At 32.2% G+C, this 20,746-nt stretch overlaps 1 protein-coding gene across 1 annotated transcript; it reads right to left on the bottom strand.

Annotated features, from left to right (window-relative positions):
• Nucleotides 1-1,076: 1,076 nt before the first annotated feature.
• Nucleotides 1,077-16,887, bottom strand: LOC132702156 (protein spaetzle-like). Its single transcript, XM_060670617.1, has 5 exons — nucleotides 16,659-16,887; nucleotides 10,360-10,504; nucleotides 7,887-8,084; nucleotides 7,133-7,298; nucleotides 1,077-1,390 (listed from the first exon to the last, which is right to left on the bottom strand). The coding sequence occupies exons 1-5, from the start codon at nucleotides 16,698-16,700 to the stop codon at nucleotides 1,222-1,224; spliced, it is 720 nt and encodes a 239-aa protein (XP_060526600.1). The 5' UTR covers nucleotides 16,701-16,887; the 3' UTR covers nucleotides 1,077-1,221.
• Nucleotides 16,888-20,746: the final 3,859 nt, after the last annotated feature.

Below are 20,746 nucleotides of genomic sequence, written 5' to 3'. Positions count from 1 at the left end.
TGTAATGTTTAGATCGAACTATTAAATGTATTAAGCACAAGTAGTATTTATTTCATAAAGACTACATTATTTAACATTTTTGAGCTGTTTCGGTTCGTGGGGGTTGAGTCTGAAGAGCACAGTGTGCTAGACTTTACTTTTGTGGCTGGCAACAGCGCAAAGTAATTATATTTCAACAAAAATTGTACGCAATAAATTTGTTGATGCTTTTTTTTGTTTTTATTTCTCTTTAATAAGACGCGCTATTTGTTTATTTATATATTATAACACTAAGATTCCTTGTTACATTTTTAAATTCAATTTTGGCATTGCCATACCAAAACAACAGCGCTACTGTCTTATTAGGATTTTTTTTCGATGACTTCCCTACATAGTTCTCTGCCAGATATTGGGCCACTCCACTCCACCTTTTCAATCCGTTATTAAAGATACAACAAACCTCCCTAATCTCCTTGTCTCAAAATAACATCCAATATCTATAGGTATGCATGCACAGTAACACATAATGGGTGCAGGTTTACCCACAAAGGATGTGTTTCTTACATTATTATTTATTATTATGTATGGGGTGGCCCGTTTATCAACCTCATCTCAAAACATACGGCTTTTAAGTTTCATGAAGCCGAAACAGGGCGAAGAAACAGGCGAATCCTGGCAAATGAATCACAGTTTTGTGCCACCTAACTCACTCATTTTTAATTATTAATTTCTTATGATTCTTATTATATTGATAATTGTTATTTTATTAATTTTTTACTGAAAATACTTAAGTTACTATATTTTTCTTCTGGGTTGCACTAAGCTGATATGGTATATAATTTTATTTGTCAAACAATAAGAAAATTAGCACCAAGAAATTACGTTACCAATCCTTTTGGGATAATTAACAATGGTATTTGTTACCTAAAAGTACATTTTGGAATTAGTCTCAGCGCTGGGTGCCAATTTTCTATTTATTAAGACGGTAGTCAGATTGTTTAAGACCCAAAAAAGGGCATCCACAGCGACATGACCGTTGTAATACCCCAAACTACATTTACCTCAATAAAGATCGAAATAAAAGCAATGCTCTCGTTTCTAAAAATTTATTAAAACATAAATTTAGATCCGCTTAGAAAACACTTGATATTGCAAATTTTTTCTCGATTCGATCGAAAATAAATATATGCGAATAAATAAATACGTGGGCTATTTGAAAAGAGATAACGACGACTTCCGACTTTATACGCGCTTGATCACGCAGACGCAGCAAGACGGTACTTTGAACGTGTCAAATACTATACTCTTGGTGGCATTTTGGAACACCATCAGTTGTTTTTTCGAATATTTTTGGACACACTTGCTCACGTACCCGAAATTGTCGAACTGAATTTTGCACTGGCCGTCCGACCTGAAACAAAACGACATTAATTCGAGCTACTTTAATATAATTCTAATTAATTAAAATAATAGTTATGCAGTTTAAAAAATGTTAGTAACATACTTGAACTTGGTATGATGTAATAACTTATTTCAATACGCCTTATTGGGGGTGAAAAGTATAGCAACTTGTGAAATAACAAGAAATAGAAAATAAAAGGGAAACAACACCATTTTTAAAGACTTTATTTGAGAATTTTGTACCCCGGATTTGTCGTTCCCTTTCCAATGATTCTCAATGGGATGAAGGCTATAGAAGAACCTGTATATTATTTGCCTAAGCCAGTAGAGTTGAATAGATCAGATTGTCTTGCTGCAACACAAATCATCACTCCACTACTCTACTAGACGAAAAACAAATTCCGTTGAACAGTCCACCAACTTGGAGTTCAGGTATTTCAGCAATTATCAAATTGCAAAATATATAATTTCGTGAAAATCTGAACTTTTAGTTCTTATTTATTTTGATAAATGGATTTTCAAGTAAAAGTAAAAGCCACCCCAGTTCAATTTTTGAAAGACGCTGAAATTGGTTTCCTGGCTATTTGGTACTTCAAATTGCTTGTGCGTTGCCGAATATGTTCGCAAGACATGTCGTTTTTTAACAAATGTCTGGAAAATAAGGTTTTTCCCAAGTTCATAAAATTAAAAACCAACAACATAAATCCCGCTGCAAGGAAAGCCCAGATCCAAGGCCGGACGAAATGGATGACTGAAGAACGAAGACACGAGTACAGAAAACGGGACACAAACAACATTTATGTATTCTGAATTGTCTCATAGACTTAATCCCCTAGAATTTGACACATTTGATTATAGAGTTCGAACAGCACCTATCATTCATAAAACGTTTCTTAGACCAAAATTAAAGTTAGACAAATTAATTTCTAATACAAAAATATCTAACAGCAAACCAGTTATTACAAAGTATACCGACTATCAATTCTACAACAGGTTCATTAACTCAACAGATACAACATTTTCTAAAGATGAAGTTGAATTTCTGGAAAAAGGTTTCAACTTTAACTTACATCACTCGCACATTAATAAAGAATTAGACTGTTTAGGGATCGATTGTGAATTAGCAATTAAGGACATTAATGATTCTAATTTAAACAAACATGTATTAGCGAATATAATAAACTCTTAAATAATAGATAACAAGAAACACAAAGAAATTTCTCAAATGTCACTAGTAAGAACTATCAAAAACAAAGCTTCTGAAAATAACATAATATTTACACGTGCAGATAAAGGGAAGACAGTCATAGCTATCGATCTCCCAGGATATATTTCAAAAACCAACAATTTTCTTAAACCAGAACTTTTCCACGATCCTACCGAGTTATATCAAAGACAAGTCAAGGAAGTAATTACTAACTCCACACTATTTAGTGACAAAGACAAATATTTTTTCGCAATCATGAATCCACGACCGCCGAAATTATATTCTTTAGTTAAATTACATAAACAAGATATGCTTATTAGACCAGTCGAGTCTTATGTAATAGCGCCAGCAGTTAAACTTTCAACTAAATTAGTAAATATTTTAAAGTTCCACACAGATTTTAAACCAAAATTTGCAATAAAAAAATTATTTCCCAGTATTCCACCTATGGATGTGATAGATTTAGTAGATTTATTAGATTTAATTATTTTGAATTTAATGGACAGATTTACATCTCTAGGGAAGGTTTAATTATGGGAAAACCACTTAGTCTTTTGTCAGTCGAAATTTTTATGGATAATTTGGAAAATATCATACTAGAACATCCCTTAAGTAAAAGTTTTCTATGGTGGTATAGATACGCGAATGATGTTTTAGCTTTCTTTGTTGGAACGGACAGACAATTGAATTCTTTTTTAAATTATATTCGTATAAAATTAACTAACGGAAACGCAAAACAGATTAGATTTTTCCATTTATCATAAACCTTCACACATGGACACAGTCATACATAACAGCTCAAATCACCCTTATACACACAAAATGGCTGCATTTCACTCTTTTATACATAGACTTCTTAATACGCCACTCTCAACAGAAAATTACAACAAAGAACTTAATATCATTAAACAAATTGCAATGAACAACGGCTACAATCCGTCCATTATATATAAAATTATAAATAAAAAACAAATCCAGACAACTCTATTTATCCGAAACCTAATACAGAACACGAACAATTTAAAACAATGACATACATAGGAGAACCTAGTGAAAAAGTTTCAAAACATTTGTCAAAATGTGGTTTAAAAATAGCTTTCAGAACTAACAACACAAAAGAATAAAACGAAATGTCCAAAATCTCAGAAATCAGGTGTCTACAGGTTGAAATGCGGATCTTGTCCTAAAATTTATATTGGACAAACAGATAGATCCTTCAAGAAACGCGTTAACGAACATAAAAGAGCGTTTAAAAACAATAGTCTAGATTCTAATTATGCTACACACTTAAACACAGAAAAACACATTTTTGACCACAATTTTGATATTTTACATACAGCCACAAAAAGTAGAAAATTAAATTTATTGGAAGCCATGGAGAGTAACAAAATGAGACATTAAAATGTATTGCTTAACGATCAATTAGATTTAAATACCTTTCCGTTTTATGGTCATTTTTCGGTATATATAGTAGCAGGTAGTTTGTAAATATTACATGTGATAAAGACACGGTGTTGTCGAAACAATTGTCATGTAAAAATATATAATTTCGTGAAAATCTGAACTTTTAGTTCTTATTTATTTTGAATTATCAATCAATCAATCAATTAACAATCTCTTTGGGAAAATCTATTGATTCTTTTATCCATCCAAAATGAATTTTCCTTGGGCCTTTCAGATTTTAGTATTTTCTTTATATGCCCTCTTTCATCATGACGTGCAATATTTCTCGAAACATTGTATTTTGGCACGTTAAGCCTCTTAGAAATGGCAATTTTAGACTTTTCTTCTAAGAAGGAGTTTACTGCAACTCTGTGGGGATTGGTGTTCCATTTTTCACATTTATTTTTTTAAAAATAGGAACTATAAAGCTTAATGAATAGACAAAGTTTTAATTTGAAATCTACCTTTATAGTAAATCTCCTTTATTTGTGCCAATCGAAAGAGTTGCTTGCTCTACATTGTCTCACTTGTAAAATGAATCATTGCAGTAAATAATGATTTGACATTTCTACGCCAGCATGACAGTAACCTTAGTTTTAAATATATCCGTCTTTGACTTTATTATAAACAGATAAGAAAAATAACAATTTAAAACTATTTTGCATCCTGCTTTCGAAAATATATTTTAGAGTATATTTAGAGTTTATAACATGCAAATTTTAAGTATGTCCAGGAAAACGATGGTGATATTCACATCAAAGTTGTGATACATTTTCATTATTTCAATACAAAAATTTCATGTTTTTGATTTTCCGAATAATCCATGGTTAGTAGTCAGGGCGCCATCAAACCTTTTAACCAATTTTTTTTTTCAAGGCAATAATGATGGTGATTATTAAATTCTATTTTTGAATAATAAACCCAAGTTATTTGAAAATCGGATAAACCAAATGGATTAGACTTTCTTCATAAGTAAATATATACCATTAAAAATAGTGAAGTTGTTGATTTTTTTGACATATAATAGAGGGAAAACCGGCCATTCCCTTTAAGTGTAAGTGTCAAAATATAAATGTAAAACCATACATGTTGTAGAGGTACCGGGACGAAGATTTAAAAATCGTTTAAGCACGTAGCGTAATCAGATATGACTTCAGGGTCAATAAATATCTACCTATCTATCTATCTACATATTTATCTATCTACGGCTCCAGCATACCGTCATACCTCAACTACTTCTCAAAATCTTATTAAATTATATTTACATTTGATGGATTTTACAATTTGTATATTTCAAAATATTAGAAAAAGAACAAACTAAATAAAAGGAAACATAAAAGAAGAATGTCACCGCCAAGTGCAATATACATTTCATAACGATGTTGTGTGTTGGATCTTACCCCAATTACACAGGTCTACAAAATTAAACTTTTTGACAGATGTTCTTATTTTGAAAACTGATTTTATATAATTTTGGTAGGTTGATTTCAAAAATGGTATACATTTATTTGTATCACGTAAGTTTTTTTGCAAATATTAAAGAAAAAAAACATCTCTAAAATAATTTATTCTTTTATTCAGTAAAAAAGTGCAATCCTGGTTAAAAAAATATAAAAAAGAACGTTACTCAGACTTTTTTGAGTGAAATCTTCGTCTTTTTGCAAGAAAGCTGTGTTGTGTGTTTGTTTTTAAGGACATACACCGTTTTAACATCCAGCAGTAGGCCGCCATCATCGTTATGCTCCATCTGCCTTGGTATCGCCGTTCCATTTCCTTAATGTTCTGATGAAACCTCTCTTCCTGTTCTTCGCTAACTGCTCTAAGATTTTCAGGAAAATAGTTCAAGTGTGAAAACAGGAAATTTTCAAACTAATATAACAGCCTAGACGATGAAAGTGTTGTAACATATTTTTAACAACAACTTTCGTACTTTTTGTCCTTAGAGTTCCCAAGACACTTATCCATTACTTATTTAAATAAAACCCACGCGTTTTTCTCGACGAAAATCTTTCTTTGCATACTGTTCCTATCTGCGGCCCAACAAAAATACCTTTTTTTTTCTTGGCATCAGATACGACTGGAAATTTCTGGCTCAAATATTTGAAACACTGTCCATTTTTGTCTTGGGCTTTAACAAATTGCTTCATCTAGCGAAGTTTGATATGAAGAGGAGTCAGTAAAACTGTTTTGGTTAGTTTTGGTGTAAAGCTTGTTTTATTTGATTCTAATGTCCAATTTGAGTTCAATGTCTATCTCTTGCTCCATATTTATTCGTTCTAGAATACTAGAAATATCCAACAACGAAGGCAACAGCAACGAACACAGAACCACGACGACCAATTCAACGAAACTGAGCATAAGCAGGTTACAACGCTGTATTGACGCTTCTGCGCCATCTCTGTTGCTTTGCAGTGTTGCCAAATCACATTTAATTTCATAAAAATCAATTAATTTAAAAACCATGTCTAACATGGAACAAATATATTCATGTATGTATGTATATTAAATAAAATAACATTTTTAAGATATAGAGCGCTATACAAAATGACGTGATAGAATAAAAATATGGCGTATTTTGGAAAAAGGGCCCCCAAAAATATACAAATAAACAAACAGCTTTCAAACATTAAAATCACTGTATATCAGTGTTACTATTAGAGCTAGTTGCAGCTAGTTAGATTTTCGTGAGGACAAACTAGATGTCCAGGATATTGCAGCTATAATTCGTTACAAATTCAACTTACCGGTGTCCATTTGAAAGCACCGCAAGGTTGGCCTTGTTTAGATTCGGATTATATTGATATTCTTTCCCGAAACAAACTGCCCATAAGGGTTAAATCGCGTGCACTAAGTAACAAAGCCATTGATTTAACCGCTCCACTTTAAGGAGCTATAGACTGTGACAAATTTTATATTTTCCGAAGTGGTTGGTGTTATAGGTTTTAAAATTAACGGGAACAGCCTAAAAGCGATTGACTCAGATGTCTTAGCCCCTGTGAGACTAAAACTAGAGACTAGAAGAAAAAGAGATAGGGACGGAAGTTATAGACCCTAATTACTGGATGAAAGGAGATGATTGTTTACAATATTTTTCTTACTTACGTGCCACACTGTTTGTACTCGACCGCCTGAGTGTACTCTTTATCGTCGTTGACGACCAGCACCTCGACGTTGTTGATATTCTTCAGTTTCTTCGGATAGATTTGCGTCGATGTTTTCTCGTCGCACAGCGTTTCGTATTCCTCTGCATCCTCTTTATCGCGGGTACCTAAAACAAACGAATGTTGGGTGATTCCTTGTGGATGGTATGTGGTGCCCATCATTCGATAGAAGTTTTGTTTAGGAGAACCACAGAACTTTACCTTTAAGGTCCTTTAGGATTCACCTTCATATTTAAATATTTTTCACTTCATTTTCTACGCTTTAGGATCCAAGAATGAGTGGCCATATCTCTAACTTAACTTATATTGCAAGAATATGTATATGTAGGTACACTCCTTCTGGATTTCTTCTGCGTCGGGTAGAGAATTTAGTTTTTCTATATTCTATATTGTTCCTAAAATCACCCAACATCCACTAAAGATGTAATTAAAATTTAAGATAAAATTCCTCCCCAGGCGCAGACGTTTACAGTATCTCGTGCAGCTGTGGAAAGAATAGAGAGGGACTAATATAAACCAGACTAAAAGAAGAAATAACGATACCAGATTTTATTTGATAAGATCAAATCATTTGGCAGTTCTTTTATCCGAAAATTCGATCGAAATCATCAAACATCCTAACAGCCAGAAAAATCCAGGAGTGTACTCACAAGTTCCGCAACCTGCGGAAATTTCTTTAAAAAATTGATATGTACCTATTTCCGGAGTGGGTTTGAAATATTGCTTGAGAAGCGGGTTTTTGTCTAGTAATTGTCTAATTTCACTAAACGGATAGTCCGGCACGGATTGATCATTTGGGCGTTGGCCATCGGATGTAGTATCCCTCCGAGTAGACACGAAGTGCTCCCGTTCGGACAAGAACTCGTTCGGAAAGTACATATCGTCGTCGTTATCTAAAATTATTAAATAAAAAACGCTAAATTATCATGATTGCTCAACATTCATTTGGAGTCGTCGTTGTTAAAATCATTATTTGACATTAATATTTCAATCAACTATATTTAAATATTTAAATTCAATATATTTATTAATGACCGCAAAAGCAAATGTTTAACCATTTTAATTAAAGAGTTAATTAGTCTCGTGGAACAACGGCAACAAAATTAAAGGTTATAGTTTAAAAACTAACCTAAAATTTGTGACAGTTTGTTAATTATTCGTTTCGGACATTCAAAACTCAAAAAAAAATACCGGAATAATAGTTAATAATACAAATAGACGTTTAAAGTAGGAATATATTATCCTTCGCTGTAAAACTGCTCTTGCATGGATCATTTCAAAGTATCAAAATTAAAAATCAAATTATCAAAACTGTATATAGAATGTTGAAATTACGCGTTTCTGCATCTTTCGTTGTTTTTGAACCATCTTGTATATATAGTTTTACGTAATAATTTGTATTTATAGGAAAAGTACTTTTAATTTATGTAGCTTCTACCCCAAAAGATAAAATACTTATTTACGTGTAACGTAAAAGTGCTAAATCTGACAACACTGTTAATGGCATTTTTGAATTCTGCATGTTCGAAAACCCTCAGGTATTGAATTTTACCGTTCCAGCTTTGGCAGTTTTGGACATATATAAGCGTTTCGCTACTTTTTGTTAAAAATCGTCGTTGTCGTAGAAACAAAATTTTTGAAATTATGAGTCCTTACTCAATTCGACATGCGTAATTCATTGCAACAAAAATTAATGGGGCATTCCGTTTACAATAGCAATATTATGACGTGTAACGTAAAATCGGTAGATCTGACAACATTGCTGTTAGCATTTTTGAATTCTGCATGTTCAAAAACCCTCAAGAATTGAATTTTAATTTTCCTGCTTTGGCAGTTTTACTAACCCGGTATATTCCACACATACAGGGTGTTATTGAAATGACATCACATAATTTAATGAAGGGACAAACGGCAAGAATACTCGTTATACCGGCTAGTGCCTGATATTCCAGAAAAATTGCTCCAAAAAAAAATAAAAATTTTTTCATTTGTAGTGACAACAAAATTTTGTCACGGAACTGATTAAGCGATCTTATTCTTTTCTTATTACTAAATAACAATTTCAAACACCACAAGTTCTCCATTATAATAAGAAATCTAAATTAGAAAATAATGTGACTGACCAGTGGAATATCTTTTTCTCTCAGCACCGCAAAAGATATCTTACTGTTTACAAAATCATTAACCCTCTTAAAAATTGACTATTTTTAAGAGTCAATATTAGTCAATAACTTAGAGTTCACAAATTTTGGTTAGTTTCGTTTTGTTTCTCTCTCTGTTTCTCTGACAAACTTTTATTTGCAACCAAAAACTTAAAAATAAGGGATCTGAAAAAATGTCCGCGGTGTCTTGCGCCTGGTCTTCGATTTAACTTTATTTATTTATTTTATTGAGAACATAGATGGGGCGGCAAGTTATGGATTAGAAAAATAATGAATTTCAACTTCTTCACCGATCGTGGAATTACATTCGTTGAACAGCTTTAAGCTAATTAAAAATCATGGCTATTCTGAGTATAATGTTCTATTCAATTAATAAACTGATCATTTGTTAAATTGTTCATGGTTCCCAAAAGTGTTTCTTTACTATTTCTTATTCGTGTAATTTAGTGGGTTCCATACTTTTATTTCATGATTTTGTTATAATTGATAAACATTAATTTGGAACCAGCTTATCTTGTTTATCATCTAACTTAATAACTTCTTCATTGTTACTAAGTAACGGTATCGTACGTTTTGTGGCGTATGTGTGGAAAAGATATCGGGATTGTCAGTCAGATGTCCTGATGCGGCCATAATCGTCCTGTTAGTTATGGACTAAATAAGTAAATAAATAGAGAGCGGGGAGATGTATATAATTTTGCTGTATTATAACATAATATTGACACAAATTACTCTAATTGCAATCTGCTAAAATAATTGAAATGCTCAAACTGGGACGTGATTTGTTTGGAATATGTGAAACTTACTTTGAAAAAAAAATTCGAACACTATTGACTTGGAGAAACACTTTAAAATTTAAATATTTAATTTTGATCTCTAGTTCTGTATTGACCCATAGTACATATTTTAAGGGCCACTTTAGATTGTTAAGCGAACTCAATCGAATGGAGCCAGAAATAAACCGATTTCAGCAACCGTGCAGTAATCTAAATCGTCAATCGCTCACCATGACTGTTCCAATGGCCATGACCTTCCGAAAAGCCCATCTTACCACCGCCGTGTCGGTTCGTCGAGTTCAAAAACTGCCGATTTTGCGGTTCCCCAGTCTTTCTTCCGACGCTGCCGCTTTCCGAACACCCGGTATACGTCAACTGGAAAGTTAATTATTCGCGAATTAAATAACAATTACGGCAAAATATGTAATTAAACAATGCTCCCAAAATACAGGATTTTGCAAAATGAGGGACCATATTTTACCAACGCTCTAAAAGTGAAACATTTTTGTTAGTGTAAAAACGCTCATATTAAATTTAAAATATCAATAATAATTAATACACATTGCTATAGGATTAAGACATTATATTACAATTGTGGAAAACAATATCACAGATAAATCACTAAATGTTTGAGTTTAATGCAGGATACTTCATTGGATAGATTCTAACAGTAAGTTGCGATTTCAATGTTTTGAAAATAAACACGGAATATATCAAGCACTTCTACAATTGCAAATGGCATATTTTACAAATAAGGCGACCAAAATAGCTGATAATTGGGAATTCATTATACCGAAAATATTCCTAAAGAGGCGACACAGTATTTATAGTTTTTATTTGATCAAAAGTTGTTTGCCCAAGTCTAAATTGGATCTTAAAAATTGTTTTTTTTTGCACCACCCTGACATATTCTATCATTCATTATCTTCCTTATATTAAATATCATATAAGTGATTTGATTTGATTTAATCCTCAAAATTGCCTAAAATTTCACTGAGATTTCCGAGTTACCCTGACATTTCCAAAATTCCTCTAAATTTCGGGATATATGATAATCTAAACTTCCAAAATACATTAGAATTTTTTTGTGTTGAAATTAATAAAAGTTTATTAAATACAAAATTGTCAGTTATAATATTTGGAGCTCGTAAAAAAATATGCAATTTGGATAGTTTTCTAGATATTTACCTATGAAAAAGGACAAAATTTTTCTTTACCGTTACTAACCAACAGTCATCACGTCACCTTTCACACTTGTATCTTACACTTTGTATTATTTGTATAATTAATTAATCTGGGATCCACAAATATTTTCTTATCTTCTAACTGACCCGCGGAATGTAAACAATTATAAAAATAATAATCCGCAACGGAGCTGGTTTGTTTCCGAGAAAATTATAAATAAATTTGAATGACAATACGCCTGTTGCTATACTTAGAATTCGTAACTTTTTACGATCGGAATTGTAAATCAAATGTATATTTAAACAAAACTGACTTGTTGGAAAAAGTTTAGAGCTTCAAATTTGTCTAACTGAACCGTATGTAACGTCGTTTTATTTTTTAATAGAAAAAATAATTTTTTTTCAAAGAAACTTCCTCAGGCTACTGTAATACTTTTTACAAAACTTCTGGATTCCGGCTGCGTCTGTTTTTGCTGAGTCGAACTTAGTGACGTTTCGCCAATCACCCTGTTGGCTCCTTCAGAGCTTGACTGAAACTGGCTCGTATTTTACTCTGTACCTGCTTATATATTGTTTGAGGGAGGCGGAGCTAAATGAGGGGCATAAACACCGTCTCGGATGACTGATTCCCAAATTGGTGCCACGCAGAAACCTCAACCGAGACTCAGGTCTGTCACCAAAACGTCAGCAATTTCGACTCAGCAAAAACCGACGCAGCCGGAATCCAGAAGTTTTGTGAAAAGAAAAAAAATTATACACAATAATTGAATCATTTTAATGTAGCTGTTTAGGGTAATAGCACTTTCATTTTATTTGTTTATTAAAAACGATTGGAAAATTTTAATGTTTGTTATACAAATAGGGTATGTGTCTGAATGTATCTCATAACTATGTCACTGCAACTAATTTCCAAATTTAAAATTTGAATTTTTGAATTTGTGAGAAAATTTCAATGGCAAGTTCATTGAGGTATTGGAATACTTATCCCTAGTAGTTTCGTAGATGTTATGATTAATTTCAAAATTATAAACATTATTAACCAGTTTGGGCCTATAGACTATATCTATTTATCTGTACCAATTTTCAATTTTATTTAATATTTTCTTTTTTTTCTGTATCAAAATTAAATTAAAAACTAAAGTTTCTCTACCATTGATTTTGACAAACTTTGATACGTTTTTGGTTTTATTATAATTTGATAGGTCAACTTAACCCATTGTTTAATCCAAACATCAAATTTTACAATTCATTTCATGAAAATAATATAAGATCATATATATTTCCATTTGTTAAACATTTTTATTACAAAGTTTATTACTATGCATTTGGTTTTTATGTTTTCTGAATTAAAATTATCAACAAACATTTTAATTGGGCGCTGCGGATTGCGGTGATATATGTTTAAATTTTGAGGAAGCCACGATGCCGCAACTGGAGTTCTTGTGCATTACACGTTCATTTTTATCACTGTTAAAAATAGACTGAATACGACGAAATATGAACTGACCAGTATAAGAAATAAAATCTAAAGAATTTCTATAAAATTAGATTAGATTAGATTTGTTATTTAGTTATTTATTAAATTTGGAATAATCTCTGCTAATGTACCGTGTAATATGGTATGAAATGAAAATAGTCTAATGTATTTGTTTTAAATTTGATTTTCTAGTAAAACTAATTCGAAAACGAGTTAATTGTAATCAGCGTACTGGGAAATTTTAAGCCGCATTTCATTGGAGCAATTTGATTCTAGATAGTTTTACTAGAAAGTCGGTAGAAATTTTCAACCAACTGAAAGACAAATTTGTAAAATATATCCCCATTACTGGAGCATCTAAATTTTAGGAAAAGGCTTCAGGCTTCTGTTACCATTTAAGGAGTACAATTGGTTTTTGAAAATGTGCATTTTTATGTAGAATTTATTGGTATAAATAAAAATAGTACTTCAAAAATATTGCACACTTGATATTGTACTACAGTTTTTCCTCTAACCTTATACATATGCATATACTAAACATATTTGATGTATAGTATTTTGATAGTGGATTTATGTTTATGAAGCGAGAGAATTGGAGACGTTTGTATAAAGTGCTGAATAAAATGTAATATACTAATCATATCAATTTTTGCATTTTCTAAACCTAATTTAATTTACTTGGTTAAATTGCAATACGTGTAGTTCTTTTTAAAGAATTCGTCATTTTTTATAACATTTGGCAAACTACACTTTCATCTGCAGTCACTAGATTTATGAGCCTTCTGTTAATGAGGCTTAACTTTTTTTAAAACAATACTCCAAAAACCAAAATTTCAATGGATTTCATCATCCCAAGGATGTTGCTTCTTCGCATAAACACTTTTTGCACTTCGCCTGATATTTAGTATCCCATAGTTTTGAAAATGTGGAATTCAATGGTTTTCTTTATGATATTGACACTAAATACTTATATTGACACTTATAATAGAGGTTAATGAAAACAAGCGGTTTACGCCTATTTCCATTCACGAATTTGGGGAAAATCGCTGGAAATATTATCTGCCGAACTGCAATATCACAATTATCACAAGAAAAACTAGTGGCTACCTGGCCTAAAAGTCAGTCAGTATTTGATCATAATCAGCACGCATTTGTTTTATGTCCAACGTCTACATGTTCAAAATGGTGAAAACTATATATCTGATAGTACTCACTCAAAATATGTGCTATATTTTGTCATATTTATGTTATTATCAATAATTCAGCAGTATACAGGGTGTCTCATACATAATCGATATTTGTGTTGAGAACCATTGGTAATTATATTAGATTCTACGTAAAAAGATGCTTTGGGAATGTTTTCTTAGAAAAGAAAACAGCCTATGCATCGTAACCTATTATTAAGTTATTAAAATTGACACCAACAATAGTTTAAGTCCATTCAAATAGTAAGTGTCCAATTTGGCACACCATATACAGGGTGGCCCGTTTAAGAGGCCTTATCTCGAAACCAACGAGGGTTACAAAAAGAAATTAAATTCAAAAGTGGTTTCTATTAAAATGATCTTTATTTTTTTCATTTTCCTAATCGTCACTTTTTAATATACAGGGTGGTAAAATAAATTTACATCTCCTTAAATAGATATAATAATATATATAAATATCACATATTTTATTGCATTTTTGATAGTTCTTTCAAAGACAAATTCAACGATATACATGAGTACACGGGTCTGTGATACACCGTTTCGAACTTATTAGAAGCTTATGTTTAAACCATCCTAGTTGGGTTGCTTGTTAACTTTTTAAACTTTTTTCCATCTATTATTTTTACCAAAATAATGGGTGTTCTATTTAAAAAATGCAACTTAGTTTTACCAAACTGTATATAAAAAAGTGACGATTAGGAAAAAAAGGTCATTTTAATAGAAACAACTCCCGTAGGTTTCGAGATAAGGTAAATGCCCCTCTTAAACGGGCCACCCTGTACATGCGGTAAGCGTAATAGTAATGAATAGTCCAGCAGAAGACTGGTGATTATTTACGGCTGGTTCACGTCTTGACCAATTATTTTCGTAATCGAATTTTTACGTGCCAGCTTTGTCGCAGGAGTGTCGCGGGGATTCCCGCTGTACAGAAAATCCACATAAAATAGGAATTTCGAGTTAACCGTAACGGGGATACTTTTTTTAAAAACCGCAAACACGAAAGTTTGTCTAAATGTTCGGAAATTCGCTGAAATCAGAACAATTATTATGATAATTTTTGATAGGACTCACACGTGCATGTGTGACGAGAATGGAAGTCTACAATTTTCTTCTTCTACAATTATGCATTTTTTCTAAATTCAGTTTATTTTTTGGATAACGTCTTTCTGCAATTTTGTAGTGTGCAGTTATTTGTAATTAAGGCTTGTTTATGCAGTAACGTAGATTTGTTTTTGAGTGTTATCTCTCGTGTTTCTTGTCGAATATTAAATACGAATATATGATTCGAATTTATTTAAAGCCTTTTTTAAATGATTATAACGAAAAAATCACTTGTATAATTTGTATCTTATGGTTATTTTTTTTAAAGCTATATTGTCTTGACATTTTAAACATTGTATAATATTCATACTTAGATGCAATTTAAGGGTTTCCCAGTTACAATTATTTTTTATATTTTTACAAAGAATTATTGCACAAATGTCAACTTCTTTTGTTTTTTTTTCTAGCAGCACTAAAACTTGAACATATTCCTATGTAAATATATTCTGCATGTGTGCTGTATCTGCCTCACAATCCATTTAATATATGAAAGTAATAAATTTTACCAAGAAATATAATTAGTCGTATATAAACATGTACATATATATATTTTTTAATTATCACCAACATTATATTATTATTATAACCTGCAATTTTTACGATTGCTTGCGGACTGAAAAAATTGAACACTTTCACTTCCTCAGGAGAGCCCAAGAAAGGGCCGAAACGTTGGCATAGGTAATAATAATAATAATAATAATAATAATAATAATATGACTCTATTAGTCAAAAGGGAAAATAATTTACAATTAATCAGAGAAAAATATTAGGTGTTCTTTACTGGCCCAGTCTAGCTTAGAGCTACTTTACTGAATCAGCAAGTACACTGTAGATTGGGTACTAAATTTTTTTAGAGAAGAATAACCCTGTTAAACGAGAGTCACTAACTTTTAGATTACAAATAGCTGTATTCTTATCAAGGAAAGTGCTGTGTAGTTTGTTTTATATATTAAGTTTAGATTTAAAACACTTAAGTTTAATAAATCAACTGGTAAAGCATTATAATCAAAAGCCGCATTATATGAATGCGTATGGTGATGTGATGCTATAATTTCAGTGTCATTTGCATTTATCTAACTCGTATTTCTCACTTTTTGTCTGGTCAGTAAAAATAGATACTGATATAAGTGATAAAAAAATGTAATGATTAAGGACCTAAAATCCACAGTCACACTCTAAACTACACAACTGGTTCTCTGGAAGTAATCCGATTTTAAGTTCCCCTAAAACCCAGCGTTTGTAGAGGTTTTAGAGAAATCCTCATCTGGAATATAAAAATCGAAGAAAGAAAAAGTCTAGAGAGGACATGTAAATTGTACTTGCTAAAAATACCTTAATGCAGTGTTTGCTTATCCATTTATTCCTTGCTGGTTTATTCTGTATATATGTAATAATATAAAAACGCGCCTGTTTGAAATGAAAACATACGCTTTGAAACATCTATGAGGCAATTTACCGGCATTTTCTAACCTAAGCTTTCGAAAATTCACATCTACACATACCCATAACCGTAGTTTAGAAGCGAAATAGAGATAACAACAACTTAAAGGGACATTTACCATGAGCAAAACTATAAAGATGACCTTAATGCAACGGTCCATGTTGATGTCGACGAGACGACTACTATCACAGTCAAAACACCACGGCAATTCGCGGGAACTCTCGGCCGATCAACATTTATTTTTAAAGTTTTTCACTTTCATTGTGTTTATTTATATAATGTCGAGAGAACGCCAGAAGGAGCTTGAACGGCGCGACGTTGCGCTTTCTCGACGGTCTAGCAGTGGATTGCACTACGTAGAGGATTTAACTTACTAATACAGTATCATTGTTGAATTATCCGGAAAGACAGGGACGGATCCGAAACAGCTGAGCTAGCATAGCGAATCGGTCCATCGAACGCGAACCACGATACGAAGAGACACTTGTTGCCCGTAAATTGCACGGTCCGAGAAGAATCCGCGGTCTTAATTTGCGATGCAGGATATTTTTTACCTGCTTTTACGAGGGGCGTAGCACTGAGGGCAAAGCTGTTAGACCCAAAATTTCAATGTTTCAGTCTTATTCAGATTTATAGTTTTTATTGTTATTACAATATTTATTTATTTACTTCAAGAAGTCTACCTAACAGACATGAAATCCAACTAACCGGTAGGTTGTAGTAAGGGGTGTTTTTTTTTCGATGTATAGAACTTCAAGTTGCAATAAAACAACGATGGATTATTCGATTGACATGAATTTTATTTATCCGCAAGATAATCTTGTGGCATTACATTTTAAATATGATTTCTGGCATATGCCCGCCACGACTGCCGCGGATGTAGTCCAATCTCGACGTCCAATTTTCGATGACTTTTTCCAACATTTGTGGCCGTATATCGGCGAATGTTCTCTTCCAAATGGCCAAGCGTTGAATCACCAAAAACCACCGTTCTATCGCACGCATAGAAAATGACTCTGCCTCGCAGGTCTAAATTGTAAAGGCCCTAGCACCTTTCCGTGTAGCATACAGCTTTGGTCACTTAAAATGCTTCCATATTTATAAAAAAAATAATAAAAAATCAGTTTAGTTATAACGTGCATAAGAGATTGAAACAATTTAGGATTCTATGATTATAACTAAACACAATTGTATTTTAAATTCTTATATTATAGTTATTGTGGCGCAAACTTCATTTACATAAACACATATTGAAATTGTGGGACCATTTTTAATTGGCCAGTTTTTCCATTGAAATATGTCGAAAACGGAAATATAATTATAATTTTCCAAAGAAGAAACTAACAAGAAAGTTAAAGGATAGAGTATCAAGATTCTACAGATTACTGGGTGTGCATACCTCTTTTTTGGAATCCCCCGAATGAAAGTTTTGCTCTTTGACGCATTCACACGAATATTACGTATAAAAAAATCCATATCAAAATTAAAAGTCTTGGCAGCTACATTAGAGTAATTCTTGGTAAACCTCACATTAATATAAGATACAATTTGATACCGCGTCCTGTCGTCGTTGTATCTAGCCGTTGATATGAGAATTGACATTGACTGCTGAACGAGATTATCGGAACAGACCCGATTTTCAAATCCAATAAGAGACCACGCAGAGAGTTTAAAAATCCGAAGAAGTCGAAAAGTAATACAATTAGCAAAACATAAACTTTACGCACTAAATTGAAAAAAGTAAACAATCGGATTGAACAAATATTCAATTTTTTACACTCATAATATCGTTTGGTTTCGTTAGCTTTAGAGGGAGTATTCTTAAAATTCAAAAATTAATGATCAAAAATGTTTATATTCCTGAGCGTTTTGAAATGATCTTCAGAGCGTGTTAAGCCTGGTGACGTTATAAAGTTTTATTATAGAAAAATGAGCTATATATTGCTTTAATTTTAGCTAGGTGCCACTTTTCAAAAGTATTTTGACTTAGCATTTCCGATCGCCTATGTTTTATTAAAAAAAGCAAACCTTTGTAATAAGATTTTCTTTAGGAATTATACAATTAAAAAAATTTCTATGGATCTTTTTGTAAAACAATTACGAAAATGAGTGATCGAACCTAACTGATTAATTTGCGACAAATAGGTCACTTTGGTCATTTCGAGTAATTTTCGAGTAAATAAATTGAAGACTAACAGAAATAAAGCAATGGCCAATTCATTTTAGCAAGCAAGTTTAAACACTCGACCAAAAGCAAAAAGGCACTATCAAAAATATCGTAAATTTATTTTGAGGTGATCTTGTGAAATCCGTGTCCATTTTTTTGTGATTTATTTAAGAACAAAAAGAAGACGTTTCGACTTTGTACACCAAAACGTATTTTTGTTTTGTTTTAAGAATATTATGGTACGTACTGTAGCGTGTAATGTGTAATTTTTTTGTCATTTTCTAATTGCTCGTCATAAAGTGGCCAGCAATAGTATTTTCATTATTTTTATTTCAAATTATCTATCAAAATTTCCCCAATCAATTGGCTAATGTCAGGGTAAGTAAGTACTTCCATCATATAACATTGTTTCTGTGAGTATGAGGGGCTCTTTCCATGAATGTAAAAGCATCTATAGTTTTAAAACTAGGAAGAACACAACCAGTATTTTGTGATGAGTTTAAACAACACGTCAATAACACACTGTTTCTACCATAAAAAAACTATTTTTTACGACTCTACATACAGGGTGACCAAATAAGAATGTGAAGTACTAAATATCAGAAGGAAGACCACGGAAAATATTTTCAGATTTCTAAGAGGGTCGACAGAGTGTGTAACCACCATCATTTAATAGAAAAAATTTTGATTTAAAAATTATAAACATTATTAGAAATTTTACTATCGATTGATAATAGCCTTTTTTTAAAATTTTGTTTCATTTGTATTTCAGGCTAGGAATAAGATATCGAGATACGGTTTTTATTAGACCCTGTTAAAACCAGTTCAGAATTTAATGGATCAACCCCCACCACTTTATTTTAATACGTACTTTACGAAGCGCTAAACCAAAATTGCTCGAATAGAGTTCACCTTGACGAAGAATTTTTGGTACATATTTTCCACGGTCTTATTTAGACAACTTTAAACCACTGCGAAATTGGATTTAGAATACAGAAAGAAAGGGCCGCCTTCAATCAAATGGTTAAATTGTTTGAAGTAACCGTTTCAACGTAGATATCAAAATTAGACTCCTTAGATGCCATATTTGCTTTATACTTTTCTATGGAATGGAGGCCTTACAGAATAATTTTAATTTTAGACAGAGTGGCAAACAAAAAAGTACTGAAACGAATACAATAGCATTTAGAACTAATAATCACCATCGAAAGAAGAAAACTGAAATGCCTTGGACATATTATGACGAAAGAAATTAAATACGGCCTTTCAAAATCTGTTCTCCAAGCGAAAGTTCATGGTAAATCATAGCTCAAAAATTTAAGAACTTGGTTCTCAAAAACAAAACCCGATTATGCTTTTTAGAAAACTTCCGGTTTTTGGTGAGTCGAACTTGCTGACATTTCACCAATCATCCTGTTGACTTCTTCAGAGCTTGACGGAAACTGGAAAAAAACCCGATTACTTAGAGCAGCCGTTATAGCTATGTTGGATCATCAATATTCTGGATGAATAGGCACCTGGAGAAGAAACCACTGCGGATATACAGTACTTGTCACCATGCGCATTTTCCCATATACGAGGGAATGAGCATCAATAATTTCACAAAACGGAACAGAAGGCACTTATTCAATAATTTGTATTTTTATAGAGAAAACAGTAGGGCTAAAATATCACGGTTAAATATTTCAAATACAAATTTTATTACTTAATAGTTACATGACAATTTTTTGAAAATGATTCCCTTGTACACGAAGTTACATTCGAAAACTCATTGTTCTTTGAATTGGCAAACAAAATAACCGAATCATTCGTTTTCGAGGACATCGGACACGGAGGAGGATCGTGATGGCGCGTATCTAATACGGCGAGGTAAAACTAGTATTTACATCTCCGAAATATATCTTCGTTCAACCGATTACGCATCTGCGACCAACCAAGATAGTCCGGACCTGTTAATACGGCAGCATTAAGCCTCGCAAGGTTATCAACAACGTTAATAAACTATAATGGACTGAAAATTTGTTGGCCGGCCGAGGAAG

The sequence above is a fragment of the Cylas formicarius genome, unplaced genomic scaffold (assembly GCF_029955315.1).
Source record: "Cylas formicarius isolate icCylForm1 unplaced genomic scaffold, icCylForm1.1 PGA_scaffold_5__7_contigs__length_24384050, whole genome shotgun sequence".
In the NCBI taxonomy this organism is placed as follows: domain Eukaryota; kingdom Metazoa; phylum Arthropoda; class Insecta; order Coleoptera; family Brentidae; genus Cylas; species Cylas formicarius.
Note: the sequence above shows the minus strand (reverse complement) of the source record. Positions and strands in the feature narration are given on the sequence as shown.

Coding starts and splice junctions, on each gene's coding strand:
- LOC132702156 (XM_060670617.1), bottom strand. CDS start 16,700: ATGGACCGTTGCATTAAGGTCATCTTTATAGTTTTGCTCATG. Junction 7,299..7,886: donor CAAACCCACTCCGGAAATAG/GTACATATCAAT, acceptor CGTTTGTTTTAG/GTACCCGCGATAAAGAGGAT. Junction 1,391..7,132: donor GAGTACAAACAGTGTGGCAC/GTAAGTAAGAAA, acceptor GTTTTGTTTCAG/GTCGGACGGCCAGTGCAAAA.